This window comes from Drosophila hydei, unplaced genomic scaffold (assembly GCF_003285905.1).
Source record: "Drosophila hydei strain 15085-1641.00,03,60 unplaced genomic scaffold, DhydRS2 tig00000001-arrow-pilon, whole genome shotgun sequence".
Classification (NCBI taxonomy): domain Eukaryota; kingdom Metazoa; phylum Arthropoda; class Insecta; order Diptera; family Drosophilidae; genus Drosophila; species Drosophila hydei.
In genome coordinates, this window is record NW_022045643.1 from 7523128 (window position 1) to 7542996 (window position 19869).

At 42.6% G+C, this 19869-nt stretch overlaps 3 protein-coding genes and 1 non-coding gene across 4 annotated transcripts in view; 2 read left to right on the top strand and 2 right to left on the bottom strand.

Moving 5' to 3' along the window:
- The first annotated feature begins 406 nt into the window (after window positions 1–406).
- Window positions 407–5079, top strand: LOC115483270 (venom allergen 5-like). The gene is made up of 3 exons (XM_030224616.1): window positions 407–502; window positions 4228–4408; window positions 4466–5079. The coding sequence occupies exons 2-3, from the start codon at window positions 4238–4240 to the stop codon at window positions 4982–4984; spliced, it is 690 nt and encodes a 229-aa protein (XP_030080476.1). The 5' UTR covers window positions 407–502; window positions 4228–4237; the 3' UTR covers window positions 4985–5079.
- Trnal-aag lies at window positions 3844–3925 on the bottom strand. Its single transcript has one exon. It is a non-coding gene; the product is annotated as a tRNA-Leu (tRNA).
- Window positions 5080–5220: 141 nt separating the features above from the next.
- Window positions 5221–7550, top strand: LOC111604526 (probable serine/threonine-protein kinase clkA). The gene is made up of 3 exons (XM_030225727.1): window positions 5221–6747; window positions 6804–7192; window positions 7255–7550. Exons 1-3 carry the CDS (start codon window positions 5221–5223, stop codon window positions 7484–7486), a joined length of 2148 nt encoding a protein of 715 aa, XP_030081587.1. The 3' UTR covers window positions 7487–7550.
- Window positions 7551–8812: 1262 nt separating this feature from the next.
- LOC111604521 (leucine-rich repeat and immunoglobulin-like domain containing-NOGO receptor-interacting protein 4) overlaps window positions 8813–19869 on the bottom strand; it is a 64737-nt gene continuing 53680 nt past the window's right edge. The window contains 1 exon segment of the mRNA XM_023322617.2: window positions 8813–11965. Coding sequence (XP_023178385.2) covers window positions 9285–11639 — 2355 coding nt within the window. The 5' untranslated portion in view covers window positions 11640–11965 and the 3' untranslated portion in view covers window positions 8813–9284.

Genomic DNA, 19869 nt, shown 5'->3' on the forward strand with positions numbered 1-19869 from the left:
CATTTAGCAAGATAGAGAGAGATAGAGCGAGGCAAGCTATAGCTAGATAGCTGTACAGCCGAGTAAGAGTAAGAGGCCATTTGGATTAGAAATTGTCATACGGCAGAAGGCCAACATGGCAGCCAGGACAGAGAGGATTTGATTATGTAGCGCGATTGCAAAAATATAAATTAGAATAGAAGCTGCTCAAACTGATATAAAACCCTACATACATGTATATAGCAAATATTTATCCAATGAAATGCAGTGTATGGAACTAACTAAATTAGCTCTATTTTGCATTAATAAACAGCGGAAATATATAAAAAGTTATATAAGAAGAGTAAAAGCAATTGGATATATATAAGCCGATTAAGTACAGTCGACTTGAAGGATACAACATTCGATTAGCTATGCAGTGAAAGTTTGGTATAAGAGGTAGCGCCTACGTGGAACAGCACGAGTTTCACTTGTGTCGCGAGTGTGCCGGTAGTTCAATAAAATCTGGAAGGAAATTCAATTGGTAAGTCAGCAGAAAGCAGGCAAAGATATTACAAAAGTAGCTGAGAAATCAAGATGGAATAATAATAATACGTGGCAATCTAATTGATATTTTGTTCTCAATCTGAACGTCAAATTGAGCGGCAGCATTTCATTGGGAGGCTGCACTTAGTCTGATAACATCATCAGTTACTCTTAGCTGCGCTGCAGCTGGCAGCGGTTATTGCCCCAAATTGTGGGCCATCAATTCAGCAAACTGTTCCACTCGAATGAAAAAAGTTGCGCTTTTAACTATTCAACTTTGTTGCAGTTGCAGCTTTGAGTTTTCAACAGCTCACCCGCTGGCTAGTTGCTCAGAGAGACCGACTGACTCGCTGACTGACTAACTGACTGACTGACTGACTGAAGGACTGACCGCAACTTAATAATCATTTTTGCTGCAACAATTTTTCTGCGTTCGCTTCTTCTTGTGCTGCGGCAATTAAAAATTTTTACCTTATTTGTTCCACTTTTCGAGTGTTGTCCCTTCCATGGTGCTCAGTCCCTATCAGTTACCATTCGCTTCGCTACAGTTTTGTCTCGCCCCAGGACGAATTTTGCATGGTCATTTACTTTTGCTATTTTTTTTTTTTTTTTGCTGTACACACAACTGGCAACTGGCAACTGTGACTGCGTTTGGGGCACTCTGTGACATCAAGATTGTGCGCGCCCCATCGCAGCACACGCATATCCCTGACCAATGTCCTGGCATTGTGGCAGCGCGCTGTTACTAATTAAAAACGCAAATGGGTTTATGATGTTGCACAAGTTGCGGTTCGCTTAAGGGGGCAGGGGGCAGGGGGAAATGCTTTTACTGCTGTCGCTGCACAAATGTAACACAATAAGTGGGCAAAGCAGGAAAAACTGAAAAGAAGCTGTAAAGAAAGCGCATAAAAGTGCGCGGCATTAAAACAAATTTCTGCAACGTTCTCTTTGCGTCAGTTTTGTTTCGCTTTTTTTTCGGCTCTGTTTCGCTGTGTTTGACAAAAACGGGGCGAAAAATACAAAACAAGTTGGCAGCCCAAGCTGCCACCCCCACACACCCATCCTACCCCTTGTGCTTGCGGCTTTTGCTGACTGCCAACATCTCGTTCTCTATCTGTGGTTGGGCCATGCTTTTCATGCTGTCTCGCTCAGCTGTGACTGGCATGTTTTGTGTTTTATTAGCGTGAAAATTTTTCAAAGGTGTCAGCAGTTTACACACACACACATACATATATATATATATATACATATATATATATATATAGTCCCTCTAGGTATGAGTTTAAATGTTGCTACGTTTGCTTAAAGAAGCTATTGCAACTTGAAAGGGAAACAATGCCACAACAACAACAACATATTTAGGACCCAGCCAGAGGAAATGCGGTCAACTATAGGGAAAATTCACAGTTGTAGAACAGTAGAGTATGAAAAATATTTTTAATTGCCAAAAATTTATGCTAGAGAAATCTTTTTTTATTTTATTTTTTTATTTATTTTTTTGTATTTGTTGTTTTTCTTTTGGTTTTCAAAACAAAAGCAGCCACGCCCTACGCCTAGCCGCTAGTCTCAGTTGTTTTGTCTGCTGTGCTAATTTATATGTTAATTTTTTCGTTTTATGCTCTTTTCCATAAATATATATTTCTATTTATTTCGTATAGTGTGCATATTATGAGTATTTTCTGCTAATTTTTTTCCTTTTTTTTTTTGTATTTTTGTTGATGCGCTCGCTTTATTTTTGAATAGGAAAACAGGAAAGGATCCCAGCCGCTGTTCTTGCCCATTGAAAGGTCGTTTTATTTCATTTTTGGGTTTTCTATTTTGCATGGAATTTGTGCTGAGGCACACAGAAAAAAGGGGCAGTTACTCGTGGCAACTTTTTAATTTTTGTTGGGCACAAATTAGAATAATAGTCGAACGGATATTACACAATAGATCCTGTGGGCCTGGGTCGTCGCCCATTTTGTTGGCTTGTGATGCGTGTTGTGCGGATTTCCGTTCAGTCAGTTGTGGTCAACTAGAAACCCAAATAGCGTTACTAAAAGCCTGCCCAAAACAACACGACTTTCAAACATTCGCAGCAAGTTGAAGGAAACAAGAACTGATAATCGTGGCTTTAAATAGCTATTTGTGCGTGGGTTGACGTATACTTGATGAGTTCCTTTGAATACCTATTCAGTCTTCAGTTTGAATTTTTGCTTTAAAGCCAAAAACATTTATGCTTCTACAGCAGACTCCATCTCGATTGCCTTCATTCCATGTCCTTGCAGTCTAACTTTTTGGGCTCGCTTTGCCTTATGTTATGCTCATATTTATGCCCGCAACAATGTGCGCCTCGTAAAACAATTTATAACTTTTGCGCTTTTGCCTAATAAGTTGGCATGTTGTGGCCAATAAGTTGCCGCAGCTAAAACAGGGCTCCTGCCCCGCCAAAGCTACGCGACACAAGCCGTCGCAGCAGTGCAAACTATGCGAAGTACGAAAAGTGCAACGCGCCGTCTGTCCCCCATCCCAACCCTTGTTTCCTAAAACTAAATTACAAGCATTGAGGAAACAACAACAACAGCAACAACAACAACAGAAGCAGCAGTAAGAACAACAGCCTGCAGCACTCTCTAGCGCATCTAGTTACCATTTTCCTGCCTCTCTCACGCTCTCTCGCTCTCTCGCTCTCGCCCTCTCTCTGCCGACAAGCTGGCTGCCATTTGCCGCTGTTGTTGTTGCTGCCTTAACTACTGTTAATTCTTCTAATTGTGTGCACGTTGTTTGCGTGCGCTAATGTCGCATATGCACAAACAACAACAGCAGAGACTGCAACAGCACCTATGGGAGAAGTCGGGCGCAGGAGGCGTGTCATGCAAATGTGTAACTGTTTATGCGAGCGTCGCTCGGCTTCTACACTTGAGATTTTTGTTGTTGTTGTTGTTGCTGATGGTCGTCGTGTGTCGCTTGACAAGTAACAAGGCAACTGCAAAGCGAAAGACAGAGAAAAATGTGCGAGCGAGCAAGACAGATACAACGACAACGAGAGAGAGAGGGAGAGCGAGTGATGAAGAGCATGGAATTAGTCTCTGTTCTCGCACTTATTAGTGCAAAACGCAGCACGCACTGCGTGTGTGTGTGTGTGCATGCTTTGTTATTGTTAAATGTAATTAAATTATGCAGATGAGTGCCAACATGTCGCTGCTGCTGTTGCTTGCTGCTTAGGAAAACGTTTAGCTACTTTACATATTCGTGTGGCGCAAACAGCTGGCCAGCTTTTGATAAATGTCCTTAGCAGTTAGCAAAACATTTAATTACACAAGTTTATTAAATATTAAAAAAAAAATTACTTATACACCTTGGCAGCGGTGGGATTCGAACCCACGCCTCCGAGGAGACTGGTGCCTTAAACCAGCGCCTTAGACCGCTCGGCCACGCTACCACTTGGTAGCCCTTCGAAAATAAAAGCTTCTTGAACATAGAACTAAACAAATGAAGAGTAAATATATGTAGCTATCGAATTATAATTTAATTTTCATTAGAGCAGCTCCCTCTATGATATATGTTTGCTAATTGAGACGAGAGCTTTGTTGCTTTGCTGCTTGAACTTGATTTCAAGGGCTTTTCTTGTATTTGCAATATTTTTTGAGGCACTTGTTGACCCAGTTGTTTGTTTTATGTTATGTCTGCTCGTTTTAAATAAGCTTAAACTATATTTAGTGACACAATTTATTTCTCGTTTAGTTACTTCAACATGATAAAATTTAGTTTATCGCTATTCTCACTTATCGCGGTGCTGGGTATTGTTTCTGGACAAGGAAATGGAAATCTGAAACATCTTCTATTGGGCGATTTGAATCAGTTTTTACTTGACGGACCACCGCAGCCGGCCATCTACGGAAACCCGAATCACTGTATATCGAAAGTAGGTAGCTACATATATGACATTTTTGCATAGAGGCTGATCAAAATTCATTTCTAGTTATGGTCCACTGAGTGCCCGACTGATCCGCAGCCGTATTTGATACCTATGACACCTTCAATAATTGAATATATTCTTAACCTTCACAACTACTTGCGTAGAAGCAGTGACAATAGCGAGAAAACGATCCCCTTACGCTGGAGCTACGAATTGGAAAACTTAGCTGAATCTAATGTTAGGCAATGTAAGGTCGCTCATGATGATTGTGTGTCCACGTCTTACAAGTCAACCGGACAGAACCTGGCACTTAATGTCTATACGGGAACATTGAATGCTCGAACCGATGCCGAGTTGGTATTGGCATCCGTTCAGTCATGGTGGAACGAGTACAAGGCTAGTAAGAGAGAGAAAATTGGCTTGGGCCTGAGCTTAGTTGTAGGTTGTGCCGCCTCTAGATACTATTCAAAAGGTTCGCATAATTTTCTAATGACCTGCAACTACGCTACAGTCGATGCTTATGGTCGTCTTGAGCGTGTTCAAGCAGGAGGTCCTAAGGGTGCCATCGGCATCATATTTTAAAGAAGGCTTTATTCTTGAAAAACGGTTACGTTAAGTCTAACCATATCAATTCGATATTTTCACAAGTTGTATAAATAAAGCTAAGCATACATCAAGCCATGTTTCCATAATCTTTTCAGTTTTTGTGGGTTTTCAATAAATGTTTGATTGATTTTCTTTTACTTTCTCAATTATTTGTGAACTGACAAATATATTTTTAATTTCTCAGTAATAATTTGTATTATTGCTTTGCAGAAATGTACCTCTACAGTGTATCCCTCAGTTTGATTCTACTAAACACATTTCTCCATGCACTGGGAGATGAAAAAATCGATATAACTGCACAAAGCCAGACCAATGGAGCAGTTGACTTTGATGAAAATAGCCTGAATTTGAATCATACAGAACTGGCCCAGACCAAGAATAAGTATGACAGCAATAATCATATCTCGAGAAGAGCAAAGTCCTACTTAAATATAACTGTCCCGTTTCTGGGTCAGCTAAGTGGCAGTCTTGATTTTACCTCAAACACTGCACAGAATGCCAACGACCAGACCTCAAATGTTGGAGCTAGCGGCAATGATCTGCGCAAGAATAGTTTGCTGTATATACCAAAAATTAACATCTCGAACAATGGGCAGTATATCATGAATGGCCAGACATCAAATGGGGGATTTGGTCCTAATGGTCATATTCCGATAAATGGCAACTATGAAAATAATGGTCCGACCTCGAGCAGTGGACAGTATCTCCCTAACGGTCAGACCTCAAATAGTGGATCTAGTGGCTACGGTCTGAACTCAAATGGTGGTTATGGTCTGCCTTCAGTTACAGGAAAATATGACATTAATGGTCAGCCCTCAAACAGTGGTGCTAATGGAAATGGTCAGATCTTAAATGGTGGAAGGTATATCATTGATAGTCTGGCCTCAAATAGTGGTTTTAGTAGCAACGGTCAGATCTCAAATGGTGGATTTAGTGGCTACGGTCTGAACTCATATGGTGGACTTATTGGTAATGGTCTGACTTCGGTTAATGGAAAATATGACATTAATAGTCAGACTAAGGGAACTGATCAGATCTCAAATGGTAGAGAGTATGTCATTCATAGTCAGACTTCAAATGGTGGATCGAGTGGCTACAATCTGATCTCGGATGGTGGACTTATTGGTAATGGTCTGACTTCGGTTAATGGAAAATATGACATTAATGGTCAGACTAAGGGAACTGGTCAGATCTCAAATGTTAGAGAGTATGTCATTCATAGTCAGACCTCAAATGGTGGGCAGCAAGTAAATGGACAGTATGTCATTAACAGTCAGACCTCAAACAGTGGGCAGCAAGTAAATGGACAGTATGTCATTAACAGTCAGACCTCAAACAGTGGGTATAATAGCAACGGTCAGATCGCAAATAGTGGAGGGTACATCATTGATAGTCTCACCTCAAATAGTGGTTCTAGTAGCAACGGTTTGATCCCGAATGGTGGATTTACTGGTAATGGTCTGACGTGGGTTAATGGGAAATATGACATTGATGGTCAGACTTCAAATACTGGGAAGTATGTAAGTGGACAGTATGTCATTAATGGTCAAACATCAAATAGTGGTCAAAATGGCAACGGACAGCCCAATGTACAGAACGGTCTTAACATTGCTGGTTTGGGGGGTGTTTCTGGTAAATTAGGCTTACACATACAGAACATCCTTGGTCAGGGAATTAATACACTGAAGTTTAACGTTGGCGAGTATGCCAAAAGGTGGCTTCAAAACTGCCCTGAAAAGGTATGTAATCACATGGGTTTCCTTATTCGGATCTAAAGGACCATTTTTAATTTCAGATTTGGGCAAGAGGCTGCTTTAAATCTTCTAGGCCCTACCTAGTAAATATCGATGAAATACTAAGAAATCAGATACTCTACATTAGCAATTTCTTACGCGACACAGTAGCAGCGGGCACATTGAATTCCGGGAGGAAGGGCATGGCTACAATGAAGTGGAGTCCGGAGCTGGTCAGCCTGGCTGAAAATAATGTTATGCAGTGTGAGGTTAAACATGACGGCTGTGCGGCCAGTGGTTATAGGGTAACTGGGCAAAACGTGGCACTTACAACCTACTCGGGCACCTATTCTGGACAATCGGATAAACAGCTGGTGAATGGAACACTTCAGAGCTGGTGGAATGAATACCAGCTTTACAAAGGGCAAGCTATGAGCTCTGACCATCCTAAGTATGTAGCGCCAGTTGCTGTTGGATAAAGTAATCGTAGTATACAAATCTTCTCTATCACAGCCAAGATGCTCAACTAACGGCTATGCTGAAGGCCAAGAGCGATACCGTAGGCTGCGCTGCTGCCAGATATTTTGAAGACCAATCGAATCAGTTCCTAATGACCTGCGTCTATGCCACAGCCTCACCTCCAGATCTGAAAAGCAGAATTGGCGAAGCTAGCCCCGGCTGCACCACTGGCTACAATCCGTTATTCACAAACTTGTGCAGCTTAGCTGAGCAATACTATTCTTAGCCAAGGCAGCAGCCATAAATATTCCTCACTGAATGACGTTCAATAAATATATTGAATATGTTAAGTTTGTCGTTTATTTGATTTCATATTCTAGTTCTTGAACAGTTTAGCAAGTGTTTATTTTCTCAATTGCCTTCCATAGAATCTCTTACAAACCCGAGAGTTTCCGTATTTTTATTTATATATATATTTTTATTTACTTTTGTTCCGCTTGCGAGCAGTTGTAATACTTGTACAATAGTAGAATATGATCATATATTTTGTTTTTGGTTGCCTTCCTTATCGTTATCATTTTTAATTAAATGTGTTTTTATTCCTTGTTACGTTTTAATTAACGATTTTAGTTGTTTTAACTATTCATGTCCCTTGTAATTTGCTTAAAGTCTATAAAAATTAATTTATTTATTTTCAATATATTTATATATATATATATAAATGTTTGCAGATGAGAGATTTGTCGTGTTATGAAATATGAATATGAATTTACGTTTGAATAGATATTTCAATTACAATTTTTTTGTGTTGTTCTTATTTATTTGTAGTTGTTCTTTATTTTGCTTTTATTTTAGTTTAGGTTACGTTTAACTCCCTTGTATGTGTTTTGCATTTTGTTCCATTAAATTGTTAAATATGTACAATTATTAAAACAGCGCCAGCAGCTCGTCACAAAACAAAGCCCGCAACCAAAATGATATGAAATGATAAACGAAAAAAAAAAAAACAAAAAATTGTGAAAATAAAATATTATAAACATAAATAATAAAAACGAGAAACCAATCAGCCAAATGGCTATAGAGAAAAACAACAGAAAATTACATTTGTTCGAGCATACATTTTTTATTTACACATATACGTTCATATATATATTTATATATATATATTTATATATACTTTGTATTTATTATGTTGCATAAATTGCTTTTGTATTCATATTGTGTCAATTTGTAGTACCTTCTTTATAAATATTGTGTAGTTTTGCATAATTGTTGCTATTTGCTGCGTTTCGTAAAACTCTTTATTTATGATATTTTATTAATTCAATAAGTAATTTAAGTTTACCTTCTGATTCTATTTATATGGAATTTATTAACTATAAAAATGTTACTCGTTTTTTTTTCAATTATCTCTCAATTTTTATTTGTTTTCTGTTTAGATATTGTTTTGGTTTTTAATTGTTTTAAATTTATTTTTACTCTTGAATTGTAGTTGTATTTTTTATTTGTTGTTTTTAGGCTAAATATATATATATATATATTTATATTTTGAATGACTTGTGCTTAAAAGCGTAAATAATTTGTATACAAATTTAGTTTTTAGTTTTTTCCTTTAATTTTTTTTCGTGTTTTAATAATTTTTGTTTATCCTTTGTGCATAGCATTTAATTATTTACATGAATTTAAATGTCTAAGTTAAACTTATTAAATAAATCACTGGATGCGAAAAAAGACAGCTAAAGAAGATGACAGCAGTGTTGGCTAACGTCAGCAGCCCAACGACCTAGCGGCCAGTGTCAACTGCTTGTCAAACTGAACTTGAATAACAGCTGAGTGCAGTGGCTGCTGCCTTTTTTACTTGAACTAAACGCTAATTTATACAACATGATTTCGCCTGAATAGAAGTAACTAAATATACAATACATAAATATTAATTAATGCATATATCAAGTAACAGAATGTGACCCAATTCCATCGCCAATTCCGATTCCTTATCAGCCCTTGTAGAAGTGGTAGAGCTCAATGTCTCCGTTCCGCTGCTGCGGCTTGGTGCGGCCCAAGGTGCCGCACGACTTTAGCGTATATCAGTGATACCGACGCAGGCTCCCGTTGTTGTTATTGTTGCCGTTGACCAGCACTGGGTTATTGTTTGACAGCGTTGCCACATTGTTGTTGTTGGCATTGAAGGAACGGCGGCCAGTCGTATTGCCATGCACCAGAGCCATGCCCATGCCGTTGCGCAACGGCAGCGCCGGCGGCGGCGGTGTGGGCGTAGGACTCGGCGGCATATCATGGTCCAGCGGCAGCGAATAATGTGAATTGTTGTGTATGTAGCCGGCATCAGCCATGGCATCACAGGGCTTGGCATAGACGGCGCCATTGTGATTAAAGTGATCCTGGGTGAGGCGTATGCCGGCATGGCCATTGGCAAGCGGTTGGCTATAGTGCGACAGGGTGCTCTCCTGCACGCCGCACTGGCGCACGGCCATGTGACGTGGCAGCGAGGCATTCAGGCCGAGTGCCTTGCCCCCGCCATTTGCCAGCAAACGCATGTCCTGTTGCGAATGATGCGAGCGCGGTGTGGTTGTTGCTGCTGCTGCCGTGGCTCCTGTCTGCGGATTGTTGGTCATGTAGTGAATGTGGCTGAGTTGGGCAAAGGGCGCATGCGATGCATCGACGGCGCTGGGCACTTGCAGCTGCTGCAGCGCTGTTCCTGAGTTTGTCGAGGGCGAGGGACCGTTGTGACTGGAGGGGGCACCACCCCGACCCCGCAGCTGAGGTGGGGGTGGAGCTTCTAGCTATAGCTCGGTGACTGGTATCGGCCGGCTGCCCAAATACTGCGATGAATTGTAGCTGCTGGGGCAGGGATAGCCCGACGCTGGATGCACACCGCCGCAGCCAGGTGGCTGCCGTGTCGTATACTCCTCATCCGAGAAGGTCTTCTGATACTCACGCTCCTTGCGCCCCAGCGCCGAGTGGCCCTTGAGCATTTCGCGTATGCGACGACGGCACGCGTAGATCACCAGCGCCAAGGTGGTTATCAGCGCTGCACAGCTAACGACCATGATGCCAATGATGGCCTGCTTATTGCCGCCGCCATGGGTGCAGCCCAGCAGTGGCTCGGCCAACTGCGTCAGTGGCAGCTCCCGCAAATTGGCCGGGTAGGAGCAGATGACGGGCGCATATTGGCTGCTGCCATTTCTGCTGATGAGCAGATTACGCAGCCACATCAGCTGGCAGTCGCACACGAAGGGATTCTCTGAGAGGTCCAAGGTCTGCAGGTCCGACCAGGGAAACAGGCTCTCGGAGAGCGTGCTCAACTGATTCTCCTTCAGGATGACAGTGCTCAGGTGTGGAAATCCGCCCACGGTATTGGCCAACAGCTCGTTGAGCTGCTTGTTGGCCGACAGATTCAAATGCTCCAAGTTCGTGTTGTCGGCGAAGGCGCCGCTCTCCACGCGGCGCAAGCGGTGGGCGCCCGTGATCTCCAGCTGCCGCAGCTCACGCAGTCCCACGAATGCGCCTGTTGCGATTACCTCAAAGTCGTTCTGACCCAGCGACAGCTGCTCGAGGCGAGCCAGATGCTGCAGTGCAGCAGAGGGCACTGCCTGCAGGCGGTTATCGGAGAGATCCAGAAAACGTATACCCTCCAGGCCCCTGAGCGCATCGCCTGATATATTGTGCAGCCCGGCACCGCGCAGATCCAGACGCGTCAGAGCCATCAGATCCTGAAAGGCGCCAGCCGGAATGGTCATAAACGAATTGGTGCCCAAGTAGAGCTCCGCCAGGCCGGGCAGTGCTTGGAATGTTAGCTGCGATGGCACCGTGGTAAGTGTATTATCATCCAGATACAACATGCTCAAATTGATCAGTCCGTCCAAGGCGTGCGGATCGATGTGACTGATACGATTCTGGCCCAGATTGAGCTCCACCAGCTTGACCATGGGCGAGAAGGTGCGATACTCCAGCTCGGCAATCAAATTGCCTCGCAGATTGAGCACCGTAATTGTGGATAGGCCCGTAAAGGTTTTGTTCGTCACTTGTCCAATCTTATTATGATTGAGATGCAGCTCCTGGAGCTTGGCATGATAGGCGAATGAGCGCTCCGGTATCGTGACCATGTCATTGTACGACAAATCAAGGAATGTGAGCTGTGAATAGAACTGCATCGATGAGTCGATGGTCTTCAGCTTGTTGTTCTTAATGACCAGCCGCTGAATGGACGGGTTCAATGCGATGGGCAGCACATCGAGCGTGCCCACACCGCAGTTGACTTTCAGAGTTTCGTCATCGCATTCACAGCCATTTGGACAATTTGCCAGCCCATTTGTCGGCACGAGCAGCACCAGCAGCAGCGGCACCAGCAGCAGCAGCAACGTTGACGGCGACATGGTAATTGCCGTTGCTGTTGCCGTTGCCGACGACCCTCGTCTGCTCATTATGTGCCTCTTCGTCTCTTCCTTTTCCTTCTGCTCCTGCTCTGCGTCTGTCTCTGGCTCTGTCTATGGGTTGGCAAGCCCCCTTCGGAGCTCTACTCCCTTGCTGTGTGCCTAGTCTGTGGTGTGGTTAGGTTTGTTGGTTAGTTGCCTCTGCTGTGACCAGACGTTGACTGTCTGTCCAATAGATGCAGTTGCTTCTCTCGCTCTTTGTCTCGTGGTCTCCCTTGCACTCACTTTTATTTTGGGTTAAATACGTTTTAGCCAAGTTTGCCAATGGCTTTCGTATTCGGCGTCCGACATTCGTGGCGCTCTGTCTGCTGTTTAGCCTGTAAAGGGAAAGAATTAAGAGGGGTGAGGCTTTAGTATGTGCGCTTTAAATTGATTTTCCATTAGAGTTCAAAATTGCTTGGCTTTTGGATTTTCATTGGATTTGGCAGCTGCATTCGCCAGCTCTCGCTGGCTACCCGGCAAGTTAATCGGTAGTTTTGTGGATTATTTCGCCACTGCCTGTCCAACTCCCCCACCGTCTGTGTCTCTATTTTGTATTCTCTGCCTGGCAGTAAACAAATGAAGACAATTTAAATGGCCACGGCAACAACATTAGCAACGGCTTTCGCATTAGTGGCAAAGCCAAATGGAAGCTGGCAATGGCAGAGCTTAACTCGGGGCATCGAGCAAATGTAGCTTTAATGGGCAACTAGACGGGCGCGACTCCATTTCTGTCTGAGGAATCCTTGAACTGAATGTCCTAACTAAACAGGGTCAAATAATATACAGATGTAGTGCTATACTATATAATTCCGCTTGCAATAGATGAGATCAGTTTCCGGTTCTAAATGCAATCAAAAATCTATGGAAAGAGAGCTGTGGCTACTACAAAGCCATCAACTGTGGTAGGTAGTTCAGGAGGCGTGGCATCAACTGCCTTTGCCGTTATAAAACAAAAATAAAAAAACAAAAATAATGTAAAGACCAAAAAAAATATATAAAACATAATTTAAGTAGTTAGACTCATGTTAAATAGTTTTTTTTCCCTCTTTAGTAGCCACTACTATTTTTATGAACAACCAAAATTATTTTTTTCTTTTCTTTTTTTCTCAAGCCAAAAAAAAAAAATCGAACAAAATAAAACATTTTATTTTTTTTTAATTTTTAATTTTAATTTTTAATTTTAATATTTTAACTTTAACATTTTAATATTCATCTCAAATGGTTCTCAAAACATTGTGCCTATCACTAAAAAATGCAACTTTTCGTGCTCAGCCGCACTACTATTTTTATGAACAAGGCTCTATACATATAAACAAAAAAAATCTAAAAAAATAAAACATGTATTTTAATTTTAATATTTTTATATTAATTTCAAATGATTTTCAAAATATTGTGCCTATCACTAAAAAATGCAACTTTTTGTGCTCAGCCGCACTACTATTTTTATGAACAATTCTCGATACATTTAAGCAGTTTCAATGCCACGTTTCTGGTCTTAAAGCTCCAGTGTTAATTACGCTGCTTTAATTTAGAACAGAAAGCACGCACAGTTAAAGTTTTGGGACACCGAAATTGCTTTGGCCTGTTGCCCCTTTTTCTGTTATCGGATTTTTAGGCAGTGACCCAACCCTTTGCGCTCAGTTGCCGCAGAGTCCCCAAAGTCGAAGCCCATTCAATGGCCGGGCGAGGGCAGCTCCCCAAAGGCGACGAGGCCAAAGATATGCCACATAGTTTAGTTTTTGGTCGAAACTTGAAAAACAACTTGCACTTTGTATGCTTCGGGGACATTTATCAGAAAATGGCAAAAGGAAACTTAATTTAGCGCACAACTCCGAGAAGTTCAAGGATGCCAGAAAGGATATGGGCGAAAGGCGCAACCCCAAATGGTCTATCAAATAAATAAAACAAAGATATGGAGAGGGAGAGAGAGTGAGGGAGGCAGAGAGCGGGAGAGAGAGAGGGAAAGCAATTTCTGTATTTTCTTGTTATTGGGTTTTTTGTTCGGTTCTCTCGGTCAGTCCACAGTGCGTATAAACAAAAACACAGCAGTTGGCCACGCCCCAGCTGAAACATGTTTGGCGTTGGCTTTGGCGCTGCCTTTTTCATATTTTTCAACTTTACGCATTGTGCGGCATGGAAATGGTTCGGCCCCGAAGGCGTCATGAAAATAATCATAGATGTGGGTCATACTTCATGGCGTGGGTGGGTGGTGCAGACAACTGATGGCTTTGTGTATTGTTTGCGCTGCGCCAAAAAGGATAACTGCTGGCAACAGCTCTCGAGACTGTGCGTCTCGGCTTCAGCTCCGACTTGACTCTCGTTTTTATTATGTAAATATCACATAAACACCCGGGAGCGACTCGGGCGCAATCATATGAAACAACGCCACAAAAATGGAGCGTCAGCTCCCAGGTCCTGGGTCCTACTCTGGGTCCTCAGACAGAGCAGCCTCTCATCATTATCATGCATATGCCATAAAGCGACTTGTTGAGACTGCGACTGAGAGGTTGCTCGCTTTTTGCTTATTTATTTTTGGCAGCTTGACTCGAAGCCCAACCGTTAAAAACACAAAAACAACTGACAGCAGAGCCGAATAAAGAAGCAGCTAAAGAACTGACGGCCTCTGCCAGTGTGCGGGTAGCAGCTGCTTAAGCAGTCAGTCAACACGCACTTTCAAACTGGCAAAATATTCGGAAAATCAAATTTAAATTGCTGAAATGTGAAATGCTGCTAAATGGCCAAAAACAATCCGCAGGCCAGGCAGGTTGTTAAATGGCCCACGGCAGGCATCAGACAGGACATGACCCGACTCGCTGCCAGCTATTGGCTTAGTCTCCCTACAAATGACGGCTGTTAGCAGTCTGTTTTGTTTCAGGCAAGACAATACGTTAACAGGAAGACACTTACGCGAGCCCACAACAAAATGTGGCCTAAACCAACAGCTCAAGTAGTACACAGAGCTGTAGGCTAACAGCTAACATGTGTAGACAAACTGTGTCTCTGCGTAAAGGTCAAAGTATCTTTCTAATGTTGTTTTGGCTAAGAACAAGTCTAAATTTGGAAGTTAGTCAACACTGGTCCACTTGCCGCTCGCTTTAACTTTTAGCTCTAGCCCCCACACACACAGTCAACACCTTTTAAATTGTCACCCTCGGCTCTGTCGCTGGCCTCTGTCCAGCTGACGTGTCTGCCGCTCAAAAGTATGCTCTAAATATTTTATAGCTAGCCGCTGAGATTTTCTTGTTTTCTTTTTTTTAGACATTTTTATTTGGTTTACGGACGGCGTCGGCGTCGGGCAAACCTTTTTCGACTGCTGGCCCCCGGTTTGTGCTGAACTCATTTATTAGTTCTGACTGGGTCCGTGTCTGTGTCCGGGTGTTAGCCCACTCCCAGCAGCTGACCATTGTTATAAATGTTTGGCTGTCAGTTCAACTGTGGCTGTGTAGCCTTGCGGCCAAGCTGCACACAGAAAATAGAAAAGCAAAATGGAAAAAGAAAAACCTAAGGTAGCACAAAAAACACACTCTTTTATTGTGAGTGTGTGCGTGTGTGTGTGTGTGTCTGTCTGGTTCCGCCACAGTGCCAGGCCCCGTCGGCTAGCTGCTCCGCCAGGCTGTGCTCTCGCTAGCGCTATGACTTCCGTTTTTTGTTTGCTCGGCCCCTGCACCCAGCTTTGTTGCTGCTTATTGTTTAGTTGGGTGAGTTTTTGAAAATTTGCCAGAAACAAAAACAAAAAAAATCATGGACTTTGCAACAGTTTTTCTTTTGTTTTGCCATTGCCAGGAAATTGCTAAATAAATGCATGTTTCTGATTTAATAGAGGCAGGGGGACGGCTGCAGTGGAGCAGCTCGTGCTCAATAAGTTTTCTACAGTTTTTTTTTTGCCATTTGTTGAAGTCTGCAGTGCTTTTGGGGCAGTCAAAGGGCCGCCCTCCCAGCTCCTGCTTTGCCTGCTTTATTAATTCCTTTGCCCATCTTTAAGCGGCTCCAATTTCCACTAACTGTCAGACCGGCCCCTGGCCAAGCCCCTGCCGTTGACGCTAGCAATAAACTTCAACTGGTTTGTTGTTCTTTGCCAAATGTTTAATATTTCAAAGTAACGCCAGCCAATAGCGCAGACCCACTTTCCATATCCGCATCGGAGAGTGGAGTTAAGCTTGGGAGGGTTGGGGCGGAACCGCTGCTGCTCCCTTTCGCCCTAGATCCTGGTGTTATTTATATGACAATTTCGCTTGAGCGCGCGTTAAAATATCGCTGACAATATTTTATGCTCATGCTTTGCCTCATGTTTTGCCAACGTATCACGCCCCCACCCAATGCTCCCAACTCCCCCTGCCACTCCGTCTCCTCCCATTTTGCTATGATAAACTTGGCAAATTTATCCTGCTTTGTGCCATACGTCTTTTGGCACAGTTTTAGTCCCCGTCGACTAACTCGCTGGCTCACTATTTGCACAGTTTACAGTTTCGACTTGGGCTTCGCGTCTGCATCTATAAGATACTTTCTGCTGCTGAACAAGCACAGTCAAATATTTGCAATGCTCTAGAAATAACAACAATAGTCAACAATGGATAAAGCAAAAACAAAAACAAAAACAAAAACAAAAACGAAACAAAAGAAAACAGCGAGCACTTGAAGCGCACGCACGCTGCAAAGTTGAGCGCGGTATTTGGGGCACTTCCCAGAAAGAAAGAAAAAACCATTCCTACTCCGCCCAATACTCCACCCGGCTGAAGGCTCTGTGTGTGCCAGTGAAAGTCAGTCGATGGATGAAGGCAGCCAGCAGCCAGCAGCCAGTCGTCTGTGAAATAGAAAACGAAACAATGGCTCCATTCGAAGGGGGCGTAACGAGAGAAGTCAGCCGCTGACGCCGCCCGACGCCAGAGGGCGCTTTACAATGCCATTGCGCTCGTCGTCGTCTCCGTCACACATGTTACTTCAATTCTTCGTTTTCTTTTCTTTTTTTTGGTAATAGTAATCGCAGAATTGCAACTTGCAACTTGCAACTTGGCAATTGCAAGTTTCGGATTGCTTTGCCAGTTTGCCTAGCAATTGATTTAAATGTGGAGCTCGAGTTGCAGATCGCAACGGTTCCTATTGGGAAATACTTGAGTTTTGTCAAGTAGCCACAAAGCCAGATCGAAATTCAATTTCTGTTGCTTTACTGGCAGGGAATAAGCAGCGGAGAAAGCAAGCTGAGCTGCAAGCTAACTTAAAAGTAATGCCAGAGACATTAAAGCAGGAAATAATTTGATTATTGCTACGAGAATTATTTATGGTTGAAGAATTTTGTTTTGAATGACTAAAAAGGAAAAGTTAAAGAAATTTTACTCTCGCCTTTGCAGAAGTATTAAGCAGATGGAACCTTTATCAATTGAATACTCTATTTCAAGTATTCAAACAATGCAATCTGAAGTAAATCATTCTAAATGCATCTCTGCCTGCTTAGTTGAATGAATTTATATTTTAGTGAATGCTGAATTCAAATCTTAATTTCAGAATTATTTTCTATAGAATTTTATTCACGTTTAAATTAATAATTCAATATTCTTACATTCCCTTTAACATCATATTCTAGCCCAAAACTAACTTAATTTCTTCAAATTCCTTTCTTCATTTCTTAAGCAATTTCCAATTATTTCCACATTCATTCCACATTTTATTAAAATTTCATATTCTAGCCATGGTTAAATTCAACTATTCCATTCAATACACAAAGTCTTAAGTAAGACCTATTGAATTCAATTTCTTCCACAAATTAGCTTTTCAACTAACCCCAAGAAGACGCTTTAAGCGCTCCTTTGGCTCATTTGCTGGCATGTTTAATCGGAAGTTTCGTAATCTCTCACTCTATAATACGGCAAAGTACAACGCTTTAGCTGCAAAAAGTATTTTATGTGTCCCTTGAACATTGACACCAACTAAGCGACGAGGACGCGACTTAGAGACTTGCAGGCGGACCAGTTGCAGCTCTGGCCAAGAATTTGGTAAAGTTGGCACTACGACGACGCTTTTATGGCATAATTCCTGGCTACGTCTTTTTTGTTTTTACGGCCAAAAACTTTGGCTGCCCGAGACGTAGGGAGTTGGCCAGGCACAGCGAATTGGCATGGCTGGAAAGTAAAGAGTAATACCCAAAGCAGTCATAAAGTAAACCAAATATTTTACATATAAACGACCGCAAGCAGACGTCAGAGTCGAGGCGCTCGGCAGAGTAGCGCTTTCCGGGCAGAGTGTGGGCTAGACGTCGTCGCCATTTTAGCCATAATTTTTGGTTTTTTTCTCGCTCTTTTTTCTTGGACTCGTGCCCATAAAACGGCGACAGGCCAAAAAGTAGGTAAGAAACTTTAGCCGACGACCTTGCCACACGCATTCCTCGAGCTCGACGCAATCGTCGTCGTCTGGAATTTTAAAGCCAAGGCAAAGTTATGTGTGGCAGACAATAAATCCCTGCTATTGATCCTTGCTACATGTCTTAAACAAATTTATATGGCCAACGGAAAACTAGCTGGCTCCACTTGCAATATACTGCCACATTTCGGCAGCCACCACAACCCCTCCCCACCTCTCTCCCTATCTCAGCTGCCTGCTTTTGATAAACGGGCATATGGCATCGCAAGAGCATGTCGAACATAAACCTGGCACGGCTGGAGATTTGCCATGGATTTGGAGCAGCGTTTAGTGCAGCGAAGTCGAAAATTAAGGCAAGCGTCTACGAACATTTTATTACAATGTTTATGCTAAGTGCGAACTTAAAGTAGTGCTATAAATCGTCAGTAAGAGAGAGTGGGAGCAAAGTGCTGGGCGATAAGCTAATGCGAAGATCAGCTGGCAGCGCTATAGTTGGCTAAATGGATATAAAACTCAATTTAAATGACTTTCGGAGAGAAAAGAGAGTTGGGTGTGGAAAGCAATGGAAAGAAACTTTAACTGAGTCAATTCTATTATGTGCTGGGAGGGTCAGAAATTTGGGAAAGGATCCTTTCAATGATGGAACAGTTTATAAAATTAGATCAAGGATAAGATATCCTTAAGTGTAATCACTCTTAAGCCTGCAGTTGCTATAGGAATTGCTTAGCTATGGATATAGTTAAATAAAAAAATAAAATAATAATGGTCTATGCTTTTAATTTAGAAAAAGAAACTTCTTAGCATCTGTTAACCTCGAACAGCTTTAACTGAATATAATTTATAAATTAATTTGAATAAATTAAAATATACTAGAAAGCTACACGTAAAGCTAGATTTCCAGGCACTGACAAAGACCTAAAGTAGCTTCTCTAAGTTCCAGCTAAAAATCAATATAAATTAAATAGACTAAAAAAGAATTAGAAGGCTTTGAGTAAGTCCCTTAGTATAAGACTGTTATAGAGAACCAAGTCAGAACCATTAGATGTATATATTAAATATATAAACCTAAAACTCCAGCTAAAAGGCTTTAATAAGCATAATTTAGACAGCAATCAGTTAAGGCTCTTTTCAGCATTTTAGCGCCAAGTAACATTTCCAGTGCCAGGTAGCCTTATATATCTACACACACACACACACCTCTGCCTGCTGCTTGGGAAGTTTGCCAACTTACGCCATTACTTAGGCTGCTTATCGACAAAAGTCAGCTTGCAGATCGGATTTGTGTTTAAATTAAGCGCTAAGTAGGCAAATACATGGAACAAAAAGCAGGAAAATGAAAGCGAACCGAGAATTAGGCCAGCTGAAGTACGCATAAAGGATTTACCAGCAGCAGCAGCAGCAGCAGGAGTTGGCCAAAAGGTTTAGGACATCTTTGCGACAATGCTGACAGGCATTAGGAAGCAGCACAGACACAACGGGCTGCATTTGTTGCTGACTCGGCACGCGAGAACTGCAACAAGCTGGCAGACAAAAGAGGAAGCCCAGCAACGGGGGCAGGGGCTGGGAGCAGGACTACCTGAACTAAGTAGCGCCCGCCAAACGGTGACCGCCGCCATGGCGAGCGCCATAAATCTTTGGAAATCGCGAAGCGGGCGCAAAGTGCGCCACAAAATGGCGAAAATTGGACGGCAAGGAAATAACAAAAGGGCAGCAGCCAAGCAGAGAGCGAGAGCGAGATAGCAAGCAAAGCAAAGAGACCAGGAAGTCGCAAGTAGACACGATTCTAAGCGGGCAGCCTGGCCCGGAAAGCCCCGGCACATGCTCGGAGTCGGTGTTGGTGTCGGTGTCGGAGTCGGAGTCGGTTTAGTTGCAGTTGGCGTGTGCGAAA